Source organism: Mytilus edulis, unplaced genomic scaffold (genome assembly GCF_963676685.1).
Source record: "Mytilus edulis unplaced genomic scaffold, xbMytEdul2.2 SCAFFOLD_119, whole genome shotgun sequence".
Lineage (NCBI taxonomy): Eukaryota > Metazoa > Mollusca > Bivalvia > Mytilida > Mytilidae > Mytilus > Mytilus edulis.
Window position 1 is genome coordinate 11,123 of NW_027269228.1, and position 20,596 is coordinate 31,718.

Sequence of the window (20,596 nt, forward strand, 5' to 3'; positions counted from 1 at the left end):
TTATTTTTGATCTATGAGTTTGAATGTCCCTCTGGTATCTTTCGCCCCTCTTTTATACTAGATATGCCGCATAATATCTAAAACTGAAAAAAAATTCGTAAGTGTTCCGCGGAACCCAGTGTCTCGCTTACTTTTGCTGTTAATCGCAGGCTCAACATAAATGAGGAAAACATTTAATAAAATATTCCTCTCTATATTATCTCAAGGCCGTAGCTACCCTTGAGGCAAGTGAGGCAATTGCCTTACTAAAATTTCGACACTGATTACTTTTTTTATACATATATATCACTGATATAATAGTCATTTGTTGTTCTATTTCAACCTTAATTTCTATATAACTTGTCATCATTCCTTTTAAACTATTCTTCCTGGATATAACTCAGCATCTCAACGGGTGATGTTTCTCGATAACATTAACCTAGTAATGATAATCCTCATAGATCTCTAGTTAAAAACAGGCCGGAGTCTTGCAGAAAAGGAAAAGCGACACTGAAAGTAAAGAAGGAATTATTCTAGTAAACTAGTTTTTTTGTGAACAGAGTCTGAGTATTGTATATAACTTCATTAGAACAATCCAAAAACGATAAGTAGACTGACAAATCAAGTACTGGTATTCGGAAGGGGGCAGTTCTGTCTGCGTATTCATTTCTCCGTTTAACCAACTTTTGACAAATCAAGTCATCGCAAGGGGGCAGTCCTGTCTGCGAATTCATTTCACGAACTTTTAAAATTTTCGGACCCCATGCCCCTAACCCCTTAATTTATAGATTTTGAAACTAAACTACCACCAACTATTTCCAGAAATAATTTGAAATTATGGACCTACATGTAAACGTCAAAAACTCCATTCCAAATTCCCCTGTACCCTGTACCCATATCATATATACTCTATAGATAGAATCATATACATTTTTCTTATCTCATTCTATCCCTAGTTTGTCTACTCTTTGTCAGCATAAAAGCGAGTTTAATATTTTGTAACTGCAACTGTATGATGGTGCTTACAGGAAAGCTTAATTCCCTTTTGCAAACTGGGGCAAAACTGTTACTACCGATGCTGCTAACAAATTGCTGATGGAGAAGGAATTGGAAGGAGACATTGATTATTGTGTTGATGATAATGTGCTTCCTTTCGAAACACAGACTGCCCTGAAACGACTGAAAACTTGGAAAAGAGAATGCATGAGTGGCGAGAGATTGTGCGGGATTGCCATGTTCATCGCGATAAGGATATCAGCAGACCAAATTATGATTCTGAAACGAGTTGACTGAACCGGTCATAGAAAAATTTGACAAACTCTACTAAATCGATGTTTGTTCTATGTTCTGGCAGCAGACTTAAATCAGTGATATTTGGATGATTATATATCTTACATATAAATCTAAATAAAGTTGTTAAAAATTTGGTGTTAGTAAAAGTCTTAAAATATAAAAAAAAATATATAAAAAGTGTCCAAATTCAAAACATTATCAAACTCTCTAAAAATATCTAGAATGCAGGATTTTGCGCCATTCATTTCATACCCTTCAAAAAAAAATTCGCCTCGCTTCGCTCGGCTCAATTATTTTGCCTCACTAATATAAGCTGCCTAGCTACGGCCTTGTTATCTTTTAATTATAAGAAGCTTCTGTCCAAGTTTGGTAAAAATCCAGGATAGTTTATGAATCTTATAAATGTTTTAAAAACTTTAACAGCAGACTGTATGTAATGTTAACTGGAAGAAAAACTAAGTCCATTTTTAAGTAAAATACGAAAAAAAATCCATACTATCTTATGATCATAAACAAGCTTCTGTTCAAGTTTGGTAGAAATCTAGGATAGTTTAAGAAAGTTATTACAATTTAAAAAAAACTTTAACCACAGATTGAATGTAATGTTTCCTGGCAGAAAAACTAAGTCCATTTATAAGTAAAATGCCGAAAAACAGGATTTTTTTTAACAAATTTCCTTCTATATACTTACTTTTGACCATAAACAAGCTTCTGTCCAAGTTTGGTACAAATCCAGGATAGTTTAAGAAAGTTATTAAAATTTCAAAAACTTTAACTACAGAGTGAATATTTGTGGACGCCGCCGCCGACGACGCCAACGGAATGTAGGATCGCTATGTCTCACTTTTTCGACAAATCACTTGACAAAAAAGTATAACCATGACAATGATATCAAGCACATTTTACATATGTCAGGCGGTACCTTTGTTAAATCAAGTATACTTTCTGATATACAAAGAGCTAATACTGCATCCGGAAAAACATCCAAATGTCTTACATCCTGCAATATGTTTCGCCAACGTGACGAAAACCTTGTGCACAATAGAAACAAATTCAAGTTGAAATACACGAATTTTCCATTATGAAAATAACAAATTTATTTTCATATTTATTAAACAAACAAAAAAAACCCCAATAAATTGACATTTGGTTTGGTAAATGTTTATTGATTAAATATTTATTTGACATGTCTCAATGAGTATTTGTGGGAATCTAGGGGTATTTGTGGAAATTTAGGGGTATTTATTGAAATCAAATTTTATGTTTATTAATCCACATTCTGTTTGTAGTAATTTTGTTGTGTTGTCAAACCGATAAAGATTACATGCGTACCGCAAAAATCCAGCCTCTTTTAGAGAACGGTAAATCTGTAGAAGGTCCACATAGTTTCTTGTGGCAGCATTAAAAACATAGTACTCTATATTTAATTGTCGAATTCTTGATGCAAGATTATCACTCAGAATATTTCGAAGGACTTCCCATTCATACGACTCAATGTCTATTTTCAAGATATCCAAATGTCTCTGAAAGAGATTGAAACATTATGTTTTAGTTGAAACAAGATTAAAGACGTATGGCGCTCGCTTTAGTTCTTCATTTAGAAAAAAATGTCAATTAGTAAGAAACTGAACTTTTACTCCTTCAAACAACGTTGACTTAAGATTCATTTGGCTATTCTATGTATCTCCCTTACTACACAACAATTACATCTCCTTTGTACTAACAGGGGTGATCTGAGCCGGATCACCCCAACCAGATCACCCCAGTTTAAGTTTCTTTGTTATGCATGCTTTCCTTTGTTCTGTACATTTTAGCGGGAATGTCAAATCCAGTATAAAACTTATAATTTTAAAATTATACGGAGAAGACTATCTATCAAAATTCTCGTAGAAAAAAATCCAGTGTATATGCTGGGATCCGAACTCAAGACCTTTAGCATATCAAGCCACGACACATACCACTCCACCAGGACGACTGGATACGAACTATCAGAAATTTAGCATACTTAGAGGAAGCAAGATTTTTTTTATAACTGGGGCAAGTTGGCAGACCTTTACTCAGTGGGGTTTAAACCCTTTTCGTTAAATAAATGAGTTGTCAGACTGATTGTTCAATTTCATTTTACACTTTTTTAAAGTTGTGCGAGTCGGTTACAAGAGTGGGGCGATTTTTTTCATAAAGTGGCGATATAGTGTGGGCCGATTGGCGAGTGGGGCGAGTTGACATTGTTTGATATCTACTCATCGTGCTAGGGGGTCATAAAGGGTATACATCATAAAGTAATATATAAATAAAATTGAGAATGGAAATGGGGAATGTGCCAAAGAGACAACAACCCGACCATAGAAAAAAACAACAGCAGAAGGTCACCAACAGGTCTTCAATGTAGCGAGAAATTCCCGCACCCGGAGGCGTCCTTCAACTGGCCCCTAAACAAATATATACTAGTTCGGTGATAATGAACGCCATACTAATTTCCAAATTGTACACAAGAAACTAAAATTAAAATAATACAAGACTAACAAAGGCCAGAGGCTCCTGACTTGGGACAGGCGCAAAAATGCGGCGGGGTTAAACATGTTTGTGAGATCTCAACCCTCCCCCTATACCTCTAGCCAATGTAGAAAAGTAAACGCATAACAATACGCACATTAAAATTCAGTTCAAGAGAAGTCTGAGTCTGATGTCAGAAGATGTAACAAAAGAAAATAAACAAAATGACAATATTACATAAATAACAACAGACTACTAGCAGTTAACTGACTTGCCAGCTCCAGACTTCAATTAAACTGACTGAAAGATTATGATTTCATCATATGAACATCAGGCACAATCCTTCCCGTTAGGGGTTTAGTATCATACCATCATAACATATATGAGAAGAACATAACCCGTGTCATGCCAACAACTGGTTTTTGAATAAATGTGTTTAGTTCCGATGCAAAGACCCTATAAGTGAATCAATATTAACGCCAAAATATGCAATCTTTAATGACCTGACAACAGAATCGTAACTATATCCCTTCTTAATAAGTCTATTCAAAGGTTTTGTTAGTTTTTGAGGTGAATACTGACACCTTTGTACTTTATAAAGAATATTTCCATAAAAAATTGGATGTGAAATACCTGAATGTATAAGAAGTCTGCATGTTGAGCTATATTTACGAATGATGTCCTTATACCGATGATAAAATTTAGTAAATGTTTTGACTAGTTTGTGATATCGAAAACCCTGGTGTAATAATTTTTCAGTAATACATAAATTTCTCTCGTTTAAATCTAAAACATTGTTACATACACGAGCGAATCGTACAAGTTGAGATATATTGAGTTGAGTTAATTGTACCAAGTGTGCTGGTAAGAAGAATAGACAATTTAGTAGTGGAACAATGGCTTGAAGACGAAATAAATCTATATTTGTAAGGTGTTGTGTAGCTTCGGAAGCCAGTACATAGTTGGGACTTTCATTGTATTTGGTTCTGCTTGTAAAGCGGTAGCTAAACGTTTATGTTTGTTACAGATATCGTTTAAAGTATATTATAATGGTTGTGTGGCGTTCTAAACTAGATTTTATGAATTGTAAATGGTTTTTCGTCTAATCTAAAACAGCTGGGATGTAAAATAGTTATCCCATTCGGACTTGGTGTTTCAGTGTACTAAGATCACCCTCTGGCCTCCGGCCATCGGGATGATCTTACACTGACACACCGCGTCCTTATGGGATAACTACTAATGAAAATACCCTAATTAAGTAGTAACAAGTGCAAGTGTGAGATACTGCTCACTGATATTACCCCCGCCCAAATATTTAGGTAAACAGTAAGTTGTTGAGTGATGAATCTGAAAACGCACCACACGGAATAGCCGACTTATATTAATCCTGAAACCACATTTTAGAAATCCTTGTATTGTAATTCCTGAGGAAGATTCGACGAAAATTTTCAACTTGGATATCATGTGTAAAATGATACAAGTGTTCGGTCAACAGGAAGTTGTTGAGTTATGAATCTGAAAAAAAATGCATCACACAGTAAAGCTGACTTATATAAACCCTGAAATCAAGTTTCAGAAATCCTTGTATTGTAGTTTCTGAGAAAAATGTGTGACGAAAATTGTCAACTTGGCTATCATGTGTAAAATGATACAAGTGTTCGGTTAACACGAAGTTGTTGAGTGATGAATCTGAAAACGCTTCACACGTTATAGCTGACTTATATAAACCCTAAAACTAAATTTCAGAAAGCCTTATGATATAATGAAAATTTTCAACTTGGCTATCATATGTAAAATGATACAAGTGTTTGGTAAACAGGAAGTTGTTGAGTGATGAATCTCAAAACGCATCACACGATATAGCTGACTTATATAAACCCTGAAACCAAATTTCAGAAATCCTTCTTGTGTAGTTCCTGCGAAAGATGTGACGAAAATGTTCATGGGATGGATGGACGAACAGACGTACGGACTGACGGATGGATGAACTGACGGACGGACGGATGGATGGACGGACAGAAGGGAAACAGTATACCCCAACTTTTTTAAAGCAGGGGTATAATAAAATTTATATTATACGGTGAGTGTTTCTGGTGATCCTATTACTTACTGTATAAAGCGAGAAATCGCGTCACAAGAAAACTTTACAGTTTTTTAAGCATTTGCTGAACCATGTTAATGTGGATAAAGACATTGGACAGACGGAAACTACAGAACAACAGTCACGTGTAAAAGCTATGATTTTTCCAGGTCTTCTGACTTGTGAAATTTTATTTTTTTGTATGCCTTATCGGATAAGTACATCTTTGCTCTTTGTTTCACAGCCTATGACGTTTGGCACAGACGATACAAAAAAGACGATAATACAATGAACGGACAAAACAAATAACAAAACAAAAACACTTCTTTTGGAGGACATGTTTTTAACAGACTGTCGGACTTCCAATGGGAACCAATTGTGCCCCTCTTCTTGCCGACTTGTTTCTTTATTATTATGAGGCTGACTTCATACGGGAACTTCTCAGGAAAAAAGAAAAGAAGTTTGCAATATCCTTTAACTTTACTTTCCGCTATAAAGATGATGTTCTCTCACTAAATAATTCAAAATTTGGTGACTATGTTGAACAAATCTATCCCATCGAACTAGAGATAAGGATACTACAGATACGATTAAGTCTGCCTCATATCTTGAATTACATCTAGAAATTGACAATGAGGGTCGATTGAAAACAAAACTTTACGACAAAAGAGATGATTTTAGCTCCCCAATTTTGAACTTTCCATTTCTATGTAGCAACATTCCAGCAGCGCCTGCATACGGAGTATATATCTCCCAATTGATACGATATTCCCGGGCTTGTATTTCTTATCATGATTTCCTTGATAGAGGGTTGCTGCTCACAAGGAAGCTATTCAACCAAGAGTTCCAAATGGTGTAGTTGAAATCATCCCTTCGTAAATTTTACGGACGCGATCACGAATTGGTTGACCGTTATGGAATAACCGTTTCACAGATGATATCGGATATGTTCCTAATGTCGTTACTATAATCCCCTTCCCTTTTCACGAATGTGACCTACCGAATTAGACTATTTACCGGATTTGTAATAACATAAGCAACACGACGTGTGCCACATGTGGAGCAGGATCTGCTTACCCCTCCGCAGCACCTGATATCACCCCCAGTTTTTGGTGGGGTTCGTGTTGCTTAGTCTTTAGTTTTCTATGTTGTGTCTTGTGTACTATTATTTGTCTGTTTGTCTTTTTCTTTTTTAGCCATGGCGTTGTCAGTTTATTTTCGATATATGAGTTTGACTGTCCCTTTGGTATCTTTCGTCCCTCTTTCACAGATAACGAAAGATTGAGAAACGGGCGCTCCAATGGCATCCAATTTGTCAACACTTATTTTCATGATACTTATTAATTAGAAATTTAAAAATCTGCATACTATGAATATAATACGAAAAACCATAAAAAGCTACATTTTGGTAATTTTTAATATCTAAGATTCTTTTATTCTTAGTTAATGCAAGACTGTGAGTATTTTTTATGCAATCATTTGTAATTTGTAATATCGACTCAATGTCTGTCAGGAGGACATATCATAAAGGAGATACGTGTACCAGTGAGTCTTTTGACTTTTATATTCAGGCCTAAAATAGGCCAAAAGTCTATAAACACAACCATGCTTATAGGTAATTAGTATAATAACCTACTAAATATTTACAGAGGATGTTAGTATTCATAAAAGCTAAGCATTACGTGTTTTTTTATTTAAATTTTAGACCGAGATGTCATAGTTAAAACAACAATTGTCTTTGTGGGGAGGATGTTTTCAAAATCCAAAAAAATTCAAATTAATCAAATCACTATACGGAAGGTGAGTCCAACACCTACAAGTCATATAAAAAAGGGGGTTCCAACCATATGTCCCCATACAATAGAATTAGTTGTAAAAAGAAGGAGGTTCAAATCCCCGAAACACCCTTAGATCCACCACTGATAAGAATGAATTTAATTATAATGGTTAGATTGTCCAGTTGTATGCAAGAAGATTTAAAAAAATAAAACAAGTAGCTAAAGAACATTCAGGCCAACTGATAGAAAACTTAAATTATTATAAACTTTTCTTAGTTTTAACCTTGAAATATTTTACAACTTACATCCTCATGGCCTAACGATTCCATTATCTGACGCAGTGTTGGTACTTACATCCTCATGACCTAACGATTCCATTATCTGACGCAGTGTTCGTACTTACATCCTCATGACCTAACGATTCCATTATCTGACGCAGTGTTCGTACTTGCATCCTCATGACTTAACGATTCCATTATCTGACACAGTGTTCGTACTTACATCCTCATGACCTAACGATTCCATTATCTGACGCAGTGTTCGTACTTACATCCTCATGACCTAACGATTCCATTATCTGACGCAGTGTTCGTACTTACATCCTCGTGACCTAACGATTCCATTATCTGACGCAGTGTTCGTACTTACATCCTCATGACCTAACGATTCCATTATCTGACGCAGTGTTCGTACTTACATCCTCATGACCTAACGATGCAATTATCTGACGCAGTGTTCGTATTTACATCCTCATGACCTACCGATTCCATTATCTGACGCAGTGTTCGTACTTACATCCTCGTGACCTAACGATGCAATTATCTGACGCAGTGTTCGTACTTACATCCTCGTGACCTAACGATTCCATTATCTGACGCAGTGTTCGTACTTACATCCTCCTGACCTAACGATTCCATTATCTGACGCAGTGTTCGTACTTACATCCTCATGACCTCACGATTCCATTATCTGACGCAGTGTTCGTACTTACATCCTCGTGACCTAACGATTCCATTACCTGACGCAGTGTTCGTACTTACATCCTCATGACCTCACGATTCCATTATCTGACGCAGTGTTCGTACTTACATCCTCATGACCTAACGATTCCATTATCTGACGCAGTGTTGGTACTTACATCCTCATGACCTAACGATTCCATTATCTGACGCAGTGTTGGTACTTACATCCTCATGACCTAACGATTCCATTATCTGACGCAGTGTTCGTACTTACATCCTCGTGACCTAACGATTCCATTATCTGACGCAGTGTTCGTACTTGCATCCTCATGACTTAACGATTCCATTATCTGACACAGTGTTCGTACTTACATCCTCATGACCTAACGATTCCATTATCTGACGCAGTGTTCGTACTTACATCCTCATGACCTAACGATTCCATTATCTGACGCAGTGTTCGTACTTACATCCTCATGACCTAACGATTCCATTATATGACGCAGTGTTCGTACTTACATCCTCATGACCTAACGATTCCATTATCTGACGCAGTGTTCGTACTTACATCCTCATGACCTAACGATGCAATTATCTGACGCAGTGTTCGTATTTACATCCTCATGACCTACCGATTCCATTATCTGACGCAGTGTTCGTACTTACATCCTCGTGACCTAACGATGCAATTATCTGACGCAGTGTTCGTACTTACATCCTCGTGACCTAACGATGCAATTATCTGACGCAGTGTTCGTACTTACATCCTCATGACCTAACGATTCCATTAGAAGACGCAGTGTTCGTACTTACATCCTCATGACCTCACGATTCCATTATCTGACGCAGTGTTCGTACTTACATCCTCGTGACCTAACGATTCCATTACCTGACGCAGTGTTCGTACTTACATCCTCATGACTTAACGATTCCATTATCTGACGCAGTGTTCGTACTTACATCCTCATGACCTAACGATTCCATTATCTGACGCAGTGTTCGTACTTACATCCTCATGACCTAACGATTCCATTATCTGACGCAGTGTTCGTACTTACATCCTCATGACCTAACGATGCAATTATCTGACGCAGTGTTCGTATTTACATCCTCATGACCTACCGATTCCATTATCTGACGCAGTGTTCGTACTTACATCCTCGTGACCTAACGATGCAACTATCTGACGCAGTGTTCGTACTTACATCCTCGTGACCTAACGATTCCATTATCTGACGCAGTGTTCGTACTTACATCCTCATGACCTAACGATTCCATTAGAAGACGCAGTGTTCGTACTTACATCCTCATGACCTCACGATTCCATTATCTGACGCAGTGTTCGTACTTACATCCTCGTGACCTAACGATTCCATTACCTGACGCAGTGTTCGTACTTACATCCTCATGACCTCACGATTCCATTATCTGACGCAGTGTTCGTACTTACATCCTCATGACCTAACGATTCCATTATCTGACGCAGTGTTCGTACTTACATCCTCATGACCTAACGATTCCATTATCTGACGCAGTGTTCGTACTTACATCCTCATGACCTAACGATTCCATTATCTGACGCAGTGTTCGTACTTTCCACATCTTCTTTGGATGTTTTTTCGTATATTGATCCATTCTTGGAATAACAGCATCATTAGATTTCCCTCCTATACCAATTGGATAAAAATGAACTCCTGATTTTCGAATATGTTTTTCTGTATTTCCCATGCTGCAATAGAAAAATCAACGGTATGCGTATCTATTTTCTCTTTTGAATTTTCACATTCCTAAGGAGAACGCCATTAGATTTGAAATACTCTACCGTCATAAGTAGGGAATAACGTAAGGGACTAAGAAAGCAAACTGATTATAACTTGTTCTTCGTACAAACAATTGACTGGGAAAATGTAAGGGACTAAGAAAGCAAACTGATTATAACTTGTTCTTCGTACAAACAATTGACTGGGAAAATGTAAGGGACTAAGAAAGCAAACTGATTATAACTTGTTCTTCGTACAAACAATTGACTGGGAATAACGTAAGAGACTAAGAAAGCAAACTGATTATAACATGTTCTTCGTATACACAATTGACTGAGAATAACGTAAGAGACTAAGAAAGCAAACTGATTTTAACTTGTTCTTCGTATAAACAATTGACTGGGAATAACGTAAGGGACTCAGAAAGCAAACTGATTATAACATGTTCTTCGTATAAACAATTGACTCGGAATAACGTAAGGGACTAAGAAAGCAAACTGATTATAACTTGTTCTTCGTATAAACAAATGACTGGGAATACCGTTAGGGACAAAGAAAGCAAACTGATTTTAACTTGTAGTTCGTACAAACAATTGACTGGGAATAACGTAAGGGACTAAGAAAGCAAACTGATTTTAACTTGTTCTTCGTATAAACAATTGACTGGGAATAACGTAAGGGACTAAGAAAGCAAACTGATTATAACTTGTTCTTCGTACAAACAATTGACTGGGAATAACGTACGGGACTAAGAAAACAAACTGATTTAACATGTTCTTCGTACAAACAATTGACTGGGAAAACGTAAGGGTCTAAGAAAGCAAACTGATTATAACATGTTCTTCGTATAAACAATTGACTGAGAATAACGTAAGAGACTAAGAAAGCAAACTGATTTAACTTGTTCTTCGTACAAACAATTGACTGGGAAAAACGTAAGGGACTAAGGAAGCAAACTGATTTTAACATGTTCTTCGTATAAACAATTGACTCGAAATAATGTAAGAGACTAAGAAAGCAAACTGATTTAACTTGTTCTTCGTACAAACAATTGACTGGGAAAAACGTAAGGGACTAAGAAAGCAAACTGATTAAACTTGTTCTTCGTACAAACAATTGACTGGGAAAAACGTAAGGGACTAAGGAAGCAAACTGATTTTAACTTGTTCTTCGTATAAACAATTGACTGGAATAACGTAAGGGACTAAGAAAGCAAACTGATTTTAACTAGTTCTTCGTACAAAAAATTGACTGAGAATAATGTAAGGGACTAAGAAAGCAAACTGATTATAACTTGTTCTTCGTACAAACAATTGACTGGGAAAAACGTAAGGGACTAAGGAAGCAAACTGATTTTAACTTGTTCTTCGTATACACAAATGACTGGGAATAACGTAAGGGACAAAGAAAGCAAACTGATTTTAACTAGTTCTTCGTACAAAAAATTGACTGAGAATAATGTAAGGGACTAAGAAAGCAAACTGATTATAACATGTTCTTCGTACAAACAATTGACTGAGAATAACGTAAGGGACTAAGAAAGCAAACTGATTTTAACATGTTCTTCGTACAAACAATTGACTGGGAATACCGTTAGGGACTAAGAAAGCAAACTGATTTTAACTTGTTCTTCGTATAAAAAATTGACTGGGAATAACGTAAGGGACTAAGAAAGCAAACTGATTTAACATGTTCTTCGTACAAACAATTGACTGGAATAACGTAAGGGACAAAGAAAGCAAACTGATTATAACATGTTCTTCGTATACACAATTGACTGAGAATAACGTAAGAGACTAAGAAAGCAAACTGATTTTAACTTGTTCTTCGTACAAACAATTTACTGGGAATAACGTAAGGGACTAAGAAAGCAAACTGATTATAACATGTTCTTCGTACAAACAATTGACTGGAATAACGTAAGGGACTAAGAAAGCAAACTGATTATAACATGTTCTTCGTATACACAATTGACTGAGAATAACGTAAGAGACTAAGAAAGCAAACTGATTTTAACTTGTTCTTCGTACAAACAATTGACTGGGAAAATGTAGGGGACTAAGAAAGCAAACTGATTATAACATGTTCTTCGTACAAACAATTGACTGGGAATAACGTAAGGGACTAAGAAAGCAAACTGATTATAACATGCTCTTCGTACAAACAATTGACTGAGAATAACGTAAGAGACTAAGAAAGCAAACTGATTTTAACTTGTTCTTCGTACAAACAATTGACTGGGAATAACGTAAGAGACTAAGAAAGCAAACTGATTTTAACTTGTTCTTCGTACAAACAATTGACTGGGAATAACGTAAGGGACTAACAAAGCAAACTGATTATAACATGTTCTTCGTATACACAATTGACTGAGAATAACGTAGGAGACTAAGAAAGCAAACTGATTTTAACTTGTTCTTCGTACAAACAATTGACTGGGAAAATGTAAGGGACTAAGAAAGCAAACTGATTATAACATGTTCTTCGTATACACAATTGACTGAGAATAACGTAAGAGACTAAGAAAGCAAACTGATTTTAACTTGTTCTTCGTACAAACAATTGACTGGGAATAACGTAAAAGACTAAGAAAGCAAACCGATTTTAACATGTTCTTCGTACAAACAATTGACTGGGAAAACGTAAGGGTCTAAGAAAGCAAACTGATTTTAACTTGTTCTTCGTATAAAAAATTGACTGGGAATAACGTAAGGGACTAAGAAAGCAAACTGATTATAACTTGTTCTTCGTATAAAAAATTGACTGGGAATAACGTAAAGGACTAAGAAAGCAAACTGATTATAACATGTTCTTCGTACAAACAATTGACTGGGAAAACGTAAGGGTCTAAGAAAGCAAACTGATTATAACATGTTCTTCGTACAAACAATTGACTGGGAAAACGTAAGGGACTAAGGAAGCAAACTGATTTAACATGTTCTTCGTACAAACAATTGACTGGGAAAACGTAAGGGTCTAAGAAAGCAAACTGATTATAACATGTTCTTCGTACAAACAATTGACTGGGAAAACGTAAGGGTCTAAGAAAGCAAACTGATTATAACATGTTCTTCGTACAAACAATTGACTTGGAATAACGTAAGGGACTAAGAAAGCAAACTGATTATAACATGTTCTTCGTATACACAATTGACTCGAAATAACGTAAGGGACTAAGAAAGCAAACTGATTTAACATGTTCTTCGTACAAACAATTGACTGGGAATAATGTAAGGGACTAAGAAAGCAAACTGATTATAACATGTTCTTCGTATACACAATTGACTGAGAATAACGTAAGGGACTAAGAAAGCAAACTGATTATAACTTGTTCTTCGTACAAACAATTGACTGGGAATAACGTAAGGGACTAAGAAAGCAAACTGATTATAACATGTTCTTCGTATACACAATTGACTGAGAATAACGTAAGGGACTAAGAAAGCAAACTGATTATAACTTGTTCTTCGTACAAACAATTGACTGGGAATAACGTAAGGGACTAAGAAAACAAACTGATTTAACTTGTTCTTCGTACAAACAATTGACTGGGAATAACGTAAGGGACTAAGAAAGCAAACTGATTTAACTTGTTCTTCGTACAAACAATTGACTGGGAAAAACGTAAGGGACTAAGGAAGCAAACTGATTTTAACTTGTTCTTCGTATACACAAATGACTGGGAATAACGTAAGGGACAAAGAAAGCAAACTGATTTTAACTAGTTCTTCGTACAAAAAATTGACTGAGAATAATGTAAGGGACTAAGAAAGCAAACTGATTATAACATGTTCTTCGTACAAACAATTGACTGAGAATAACGTAAGGGACTAAGAAAGCAAACTGATTTTAACATGTTCTTCGTACAAACAATTGACTGGGAATACCGTTAGGGACTAAGAAAGCAAACTGATTTTAACTTGTTCTTCGTATAAAAAATTGACTGGGAATAACGTAAGGGACTAAGAAAGCAAACTGATTTAACATGTTCTTCGTACAAACAATTGACTGGGAATAACGTAAAAGACTAAGAAAGCAAACCGATTTTAACATGTTCTTCGTACAAACAATTGACTGGGAAAACGTAAGGGTCTATGAAAGCAAACTGATTTTAACTTGTTCTTCGTATAAAAAATTGACTGGGAATAACGTAAGGGACTAAGAAAGCAAACTGATTATAACTTGTTCTTCGTATAAAAAATTGACTGGGAATAACGTAAAGGACTAAGAAAGCAAACTGATTATAACATGTTCTTCGTACAAACAATTGACTGGGAAAACGTAAGGGTCTAAGAAAGCAAACTGATTATAACATGTTCTTCGTACAAACAATTGACTGGGAAAACGTAAGGGACTAAGGAAGCAAACTGATTTAACATGTTCTTCGTACAAACAATTGACTGGGAAAACGTAAGGGTCTAAGAAAGCAAACTGATTATAACATGTTCTTCGTACAAACAATTGACTGGGAAAACGTAAGGGTCTAAGAAAGCAAACTGATTATAACATGTTCTTCGTACAAACAATTGACTTGGAATAACGTAAGGGACTAAGAAAGCAAACTGATTATAACATGTTCTTCGTATACACAATTGACTCGAAATAACGTAAGGGACTAAGAAAGCAAACTGATTTAACATGTTCTTCGTACAAACAATTGACTGGGAATAATGTAAGGGACTAAGAAAGCAAACTGATTATAACATGTTCTTCGTATACACAATTGACTGAGAATAACGTAAGGGACTAAGAAAGCAAACTGATTATAACTTGTTCTTCGTACAAACAATTGACTGGGAATAACGTAAGGGACTAAGAAAGCAAACTGATTATAACATGTTCTTCGTATACACAATTGACTGAGAATAACGTAAGGGACTAAGAAAGCAAACTGATTATAACTTGTTCTTCGTACAAACAATTGACTGGGAATAACGTAAGGGACTAAGAAAACAAACTGATTTAACTTGTTCTTCGTACAAACAATTGACTGGGAATAACGTAAGGGACTAAGAAAGCAAACTGATTTAACTTGTTCTTCGTACAAACAATTGACTGGGAAAAACGTAAGGGACTAAGGAAGCAAACTGATTTTAACTTGTTCTTCGTATACACAAATGACTGGGAATAACGTAAGGGACAAAGAAAGCAAACTGATTTTAACTAGTTCTTCGTACAAAAAATTGACTGAGAATAATGTAAGGGACTAAGAAAGCAAACTGATTATAACATGTTCTTCGTACAAACAATTGACTGAGAATAACGTAAGGGACTAAGAAAGCAAACTGATTTTAACATGTTCTTCGTACAAACAATTGACTGGGAATACCGTTAGGGACTAAGAAAGCAAACTGATTTTAACTTGTTCTTCGTATAAAAAATTGACTGGGAATAACGTAAGGGACTAAGAAAGCAAACTGATTTAACATGTTCTTCGTACAAACAATTGACTGGGAATAACGTAAAAGACTAAGAAAGCAAACCGATTTTAACATGTTCTTCGTACAAACAATTGACTGGGAAAACGTAAGGGTCTAAGAAAGCAAACTGATTTTAACTTGTTCTTCGTATAAAAAATTGACTGGGAATAACGTAAGGGACTAAGAAAGCAAACTGATTATAACTTGTTCTTCGTATAAAAAATTGACTGGGAATAACGTAAAGGACTAAGAAAGCAAACTGATTATAACATGTTCTTCGTACAAACAATTGACTGGGAAAACGTAAGGGTCTAAGAAAGCAAACTGATTATAACATGTTCTTCGTACAAACAATTGACTGGGAAAACGTAAGGGACTAAGGAAGCAAACTGATTTAACATGTTCTTCGTACAAACAATTGACTGGGAAAACGTAAGGGTCTAAGAAAGCAAACTGATTATAACATGTTCTTCGTACAAACAATTGACTGGGAAAACGTAAGGGTCTAAGAAAGCAAACTGATTATAACATGTTCTTCGTACAAACAATTGACTTGGAATAACGTAAGGGACTAAGAAAGCAAACTGATTATAACATGTTCTTCGTATAAACAATTGACTCGGAATAACGTAAGGGACTAAGAAAGCAAACTGATTATAACTTGTTCTTCGTATAAACAAATGACTGGGAATACCGTTAGGGACAAAGAAAGCAAACTGATTTTAACTTGTAGTTCGTACAAACAATTGACTGGGAATAACGTAAGGGACTAAGAAAGCAAACTGATTTTAACTTGTTCTTCGTATAAACAATTGACTGGGAATAACGTAAGGGACTAAGAAAGCAAACTGATTATAACTTGTTCTTCGTACAAACAATTGACTGGGAATAACGTACGGGACTAAGAAAACAAACTGATTTAACATGTTCTTCGTACAAACAATTGACTGGGAAAACGTAAGGGTCTAAGAAAGCAAACTGATTATAACATGTTCTTCGTATAAACAATTGACTGAGAATAACGTAAGAGACTAAGAAAGCAAACTGATTTAACTTGTTCTTCGTACAAACAATTGACTGGGAAAAACGTAAGGGACTAAGGAAGCAAACTGATTTTAACATGTTCTTCGTATAAACAATTGACTCGAAATAATGTAAGAGACTAAGAAAGCAAACTGATTTAACTTGTTCTTCGTACAAACAATTGACTGGGAAAAACGTAAGGGACTAAGAAAGCAAACTGATTAAACTTGTTCTTCGTACAAACAATTGACTGGGAAAAACGTAAGGGACTAAGGAAGCAAACTGATTTTAACTTGTTCTTCGTATAAACAATTGACTGGAATAACGTAAGGGACTAAGAAAGCAAACTGATTTTAACTAGTTCTTCGTACAAAAAATTGACTGAGAATAATGTAAGGGACTAAGAAAGCAAACTGATTATAACTTGTTCTTCGTACAAACAATTGACTGGGAAAAACGTAAGGGACTAAGGAAGCAAACTGATTTTAACTTGTTCTTCGTATACACAAATGACTGGGAATAACGTAAGGGACAAAGAAAGCAAACTGATTTTAACTAGTTCTTCGTACAAAAAATTGACTGAGAATAATGTAAGGGACTAAGAAAGCAAACTGATTATAACATGTTCTTCGTACAAACAATTGACTGAGAATAACGTAAGGGACTAAGAAAGCAAACTGATTTTAACATGTTCTTCGTACAAACAATTGACTGGGAATACCGTTAGGGACTAAGAAAGCAAACTGATTTTAACTTGTTCTTCGTATAAAAAATTGACTGGGAATAACGTAAGGGACTAAGAAAGCAAACTGATTTAACATGTTCTTCGTACAAACAATTGACTGGAATAACGTAAGGGACAAAGAAAGCAAACTGATTATAACATGTTCTTCGTATACACAATTGACTGAGAATAACGTAAGAGACTAAGAAAGCAAACTGATTTTAACTTGTTCTTCGTACAAACAATTTACTGGGAATAACGTAAGGGACTAAGAAAGCAAACTGATTATAACATGTTCTTCGTACAAACAATTGACTGGAATAACGTAAGGGACTAAGAAAGCAAACTGATTATAACATGTTCTTCGTATACACAATTGACTGAGAATAACGTAAGAGACTAAGAAAGCAAACTGATTTTAACTTGTTCTTCGTACAAACAATTGACTGGGAAAATGTAGGGGACTAAGAAAGCAAACTGATTATAACATGTTCTTCGTACAAACAATTGACTGGGAATAACGTAAGGGACTAAGAAAGCAAACTGATTATAACATGCTCTTCGTACAAACAATTGACTGAGAATAACGTAAGAGACTAAGAAAGCAAACTGATTTTAACTTGTTCTTCGTACAAACAATTGACTGGGAATAACGTAAGAGACTAAGAAAGCAAACTGATTTTAACTTGTTCTTCGTACAAACAATTGACTGGGAATAACGTAAGGGACTAACAAAGCAAACTGATTATAACATGTTCTTCGTATACACAATTGACTGAGAATAACGTAGGAGACTAAGAAAGCAAACTGATTTTAACTTGTTCTTCGTACAAACAATTGACTGGGAAAATGTAAGGGACTAAGAAAGCAAACTGATTATAACATGTTCTTCGTATACACAATTGACTGAGAATAACGTAAGAGACTAAGAAAGCAAACTGATTTTAACTTGTTCTTCGTACAAACAATTGACTGGGAATAACGTAAAAGACTAAGAAAGCAAACCGATTTTAACATGTTCTTCGTACAAACAATTGACTGGGAAAACGTAAGGGTCTAAGAAAGCAAACTGATTTTAACTTGTTCTTCGTATAAAAAATTGACTGGGAATAACGTAAGGGACTAAGAAAGCAAACTGATTATAACTTGTTCTTCGTATAAAAAATTGACTGGGAATAACGTAAAGGACTAAGAAAGCAAACTGATTATAACATGTTCTTCGTACAAACAATTGACTGGGAAAACGTAAGGGTCTAAGAAAGCAAACTGATTATAACATGTTCTTCGTACAAACAATTGACTGGGAAAACGTAAGGGACTAAGGAAGCAAACTGATTTAACATGTTCTTCGTACAAACAATTGACTGGGAAAACGTAAGGGTCTAAGAAAGCAAACTGATTATAACATGTTCTTCGTACAAACAATTGACTGGGAAAACGTAAGGGTCTAAGAAAGCAAACTGATTATAACATGTTCTTCGTACAAACAATTGACTTGGAATAACGTAAGGGACTAAGAAAGCAAACTGATTATAACATGTTCTTCGTATACACAATTGACTCGAAATAACGTAAGGGACTAAGAAAGCAAACTGATTTAACATGTTCTTCGTACAAACAATTGACTGGGAATAATGTAAGGGACTAAGAAAGCAAACTGATTATAACATGTTCTTCGTATACACAATTGACTGAGAATAACGTAAGGGACTAAGAAAGCAAACTGATTATAACTTGTTCTTCGTACAAACAATTGACTGGGAATAACGTAAGGGACTAAGAAAGCAAACTGATTATAACATGTTCTTCGTATACACAATTGACTGAGAATAACGTAAGGGACTAAGAAAGCAAACTGATTATAACTTGTTCTTCGTACAAACAATTGACTGGGAATAACGTAAGGGACTAAGAAAACAAACTGATTTAACTTGTTCTTCGTACAAACAATTGACTGGGAATAACGTAAGGGACTAAGAAAGCAAACTGATTTAACTTGTTCTTCGTACAAACAATTGACTGGGAAAAACGTAAGGGACTAAGGAAGCAAACTGATTTTAACTTGTTCTTCGTATACACAAATGACTGGGAATAACGTAAGGGACAAAGAAAGCAAACTGATTTTAACTAGTTCTTCGTACAAAAAATTGACTGAGAATAATGTAAGGGACTAAGAAAGCAAACTGATTATAACATGTTCTTCGTACAAACAATTGACTGAGAATAACGTAAGGGACTAAGAAAGCAAACTGATTTTAACATGTTCTTCGTACAAACAATTGACTGGGAATACCGTTAGGGACTAAGAAAGCAAACTGATTTTAACTTGTTCTTCGTATAAAAAATTGACTGGGAATAACGTAAGGGACTAAGAAAGCAAACTGATTTAACATGTTCTTCGTACAAACAATTGACTGGGAATAACGTAAAAGACTAAGAAAGCAAACCGATTTTAACATGTTCTTCGTACAAACAATTGACTGGGAAAACGTAAGGGTCTATGAAAGCAAACTGATTTTAACTTGTTCTTCGTATAAAAAATTGACTGGGAATAACGTAAGGGACTAAGAAAGCAAACTGATTATAACTTGTTCTTCGTATAAAAAATTGACTGGGAATAACGTAAAGGACTAAGAAAGCAAACTGATTATAACATGTTCTTCGTACAAACAATTGACTGGGAAAACGTAAGGGTCTAAGAAAGCAAACTGATTATAACATGTTCTTCGTACAAACAATTGACTGGGAAAACGTAAGGGACTAAGGAAGCAAACTGATTTAACATGTTCTTCGTACAAACAATTGACTGGGAAAACGTAAGGGTCTAAGAAAGCAAACTGATTATAACATGTTCTTCGTACAAACAATTGACTGGGAAAACGTAAGGGTCTAAGAAAGCAAACTGATTATAACATGTTCTTCGTACAAACAATTGACTTGGAATAACGTAAGGGACTAAGAAAGCAAACTGATTATAACATGTTCTTCGTATACACAATTGACTCGAAATAACGTAAGGGACTAAGAAAGCAAACTGATTTAACATGTTCTTCGTACAAACAATTGACTGGGAATAATGTAAGG

At 35.4% G+C, this 20,596-nt stretch overlaps 1 protein-coding gene across 1 annotated transcript in view; it reads right to left on the reverse strand.

The window, feature by feature from the left end:
• Positions 1-2,367: 2,367 nt before the first annotated feature.
• LOC139509698 (uncharacterized) overlaps positions 2,368-20,596 on the reverse strand; it is a 46,296-nt gene continuing 28,067 nt past the window's right edge. Inside the window, exons 5-6 of the mRNA XM_071296241.1 lie at positions 10,134-10,314; positions 2,368-2,795 (exon numbers count right to left, since the gene is read on the reverse strand). Of these exons, the coding sequence (XP_071152342.1) occupies positions 2,505-2,795; positions 10,134-10,314 (472 nt within the window). The 3' untranslated portion in view covers positions 2,368-2,504. The remainder of the gene's footprint in view (positions 2,796-10,133; positions 10,315-20,596) is intronic.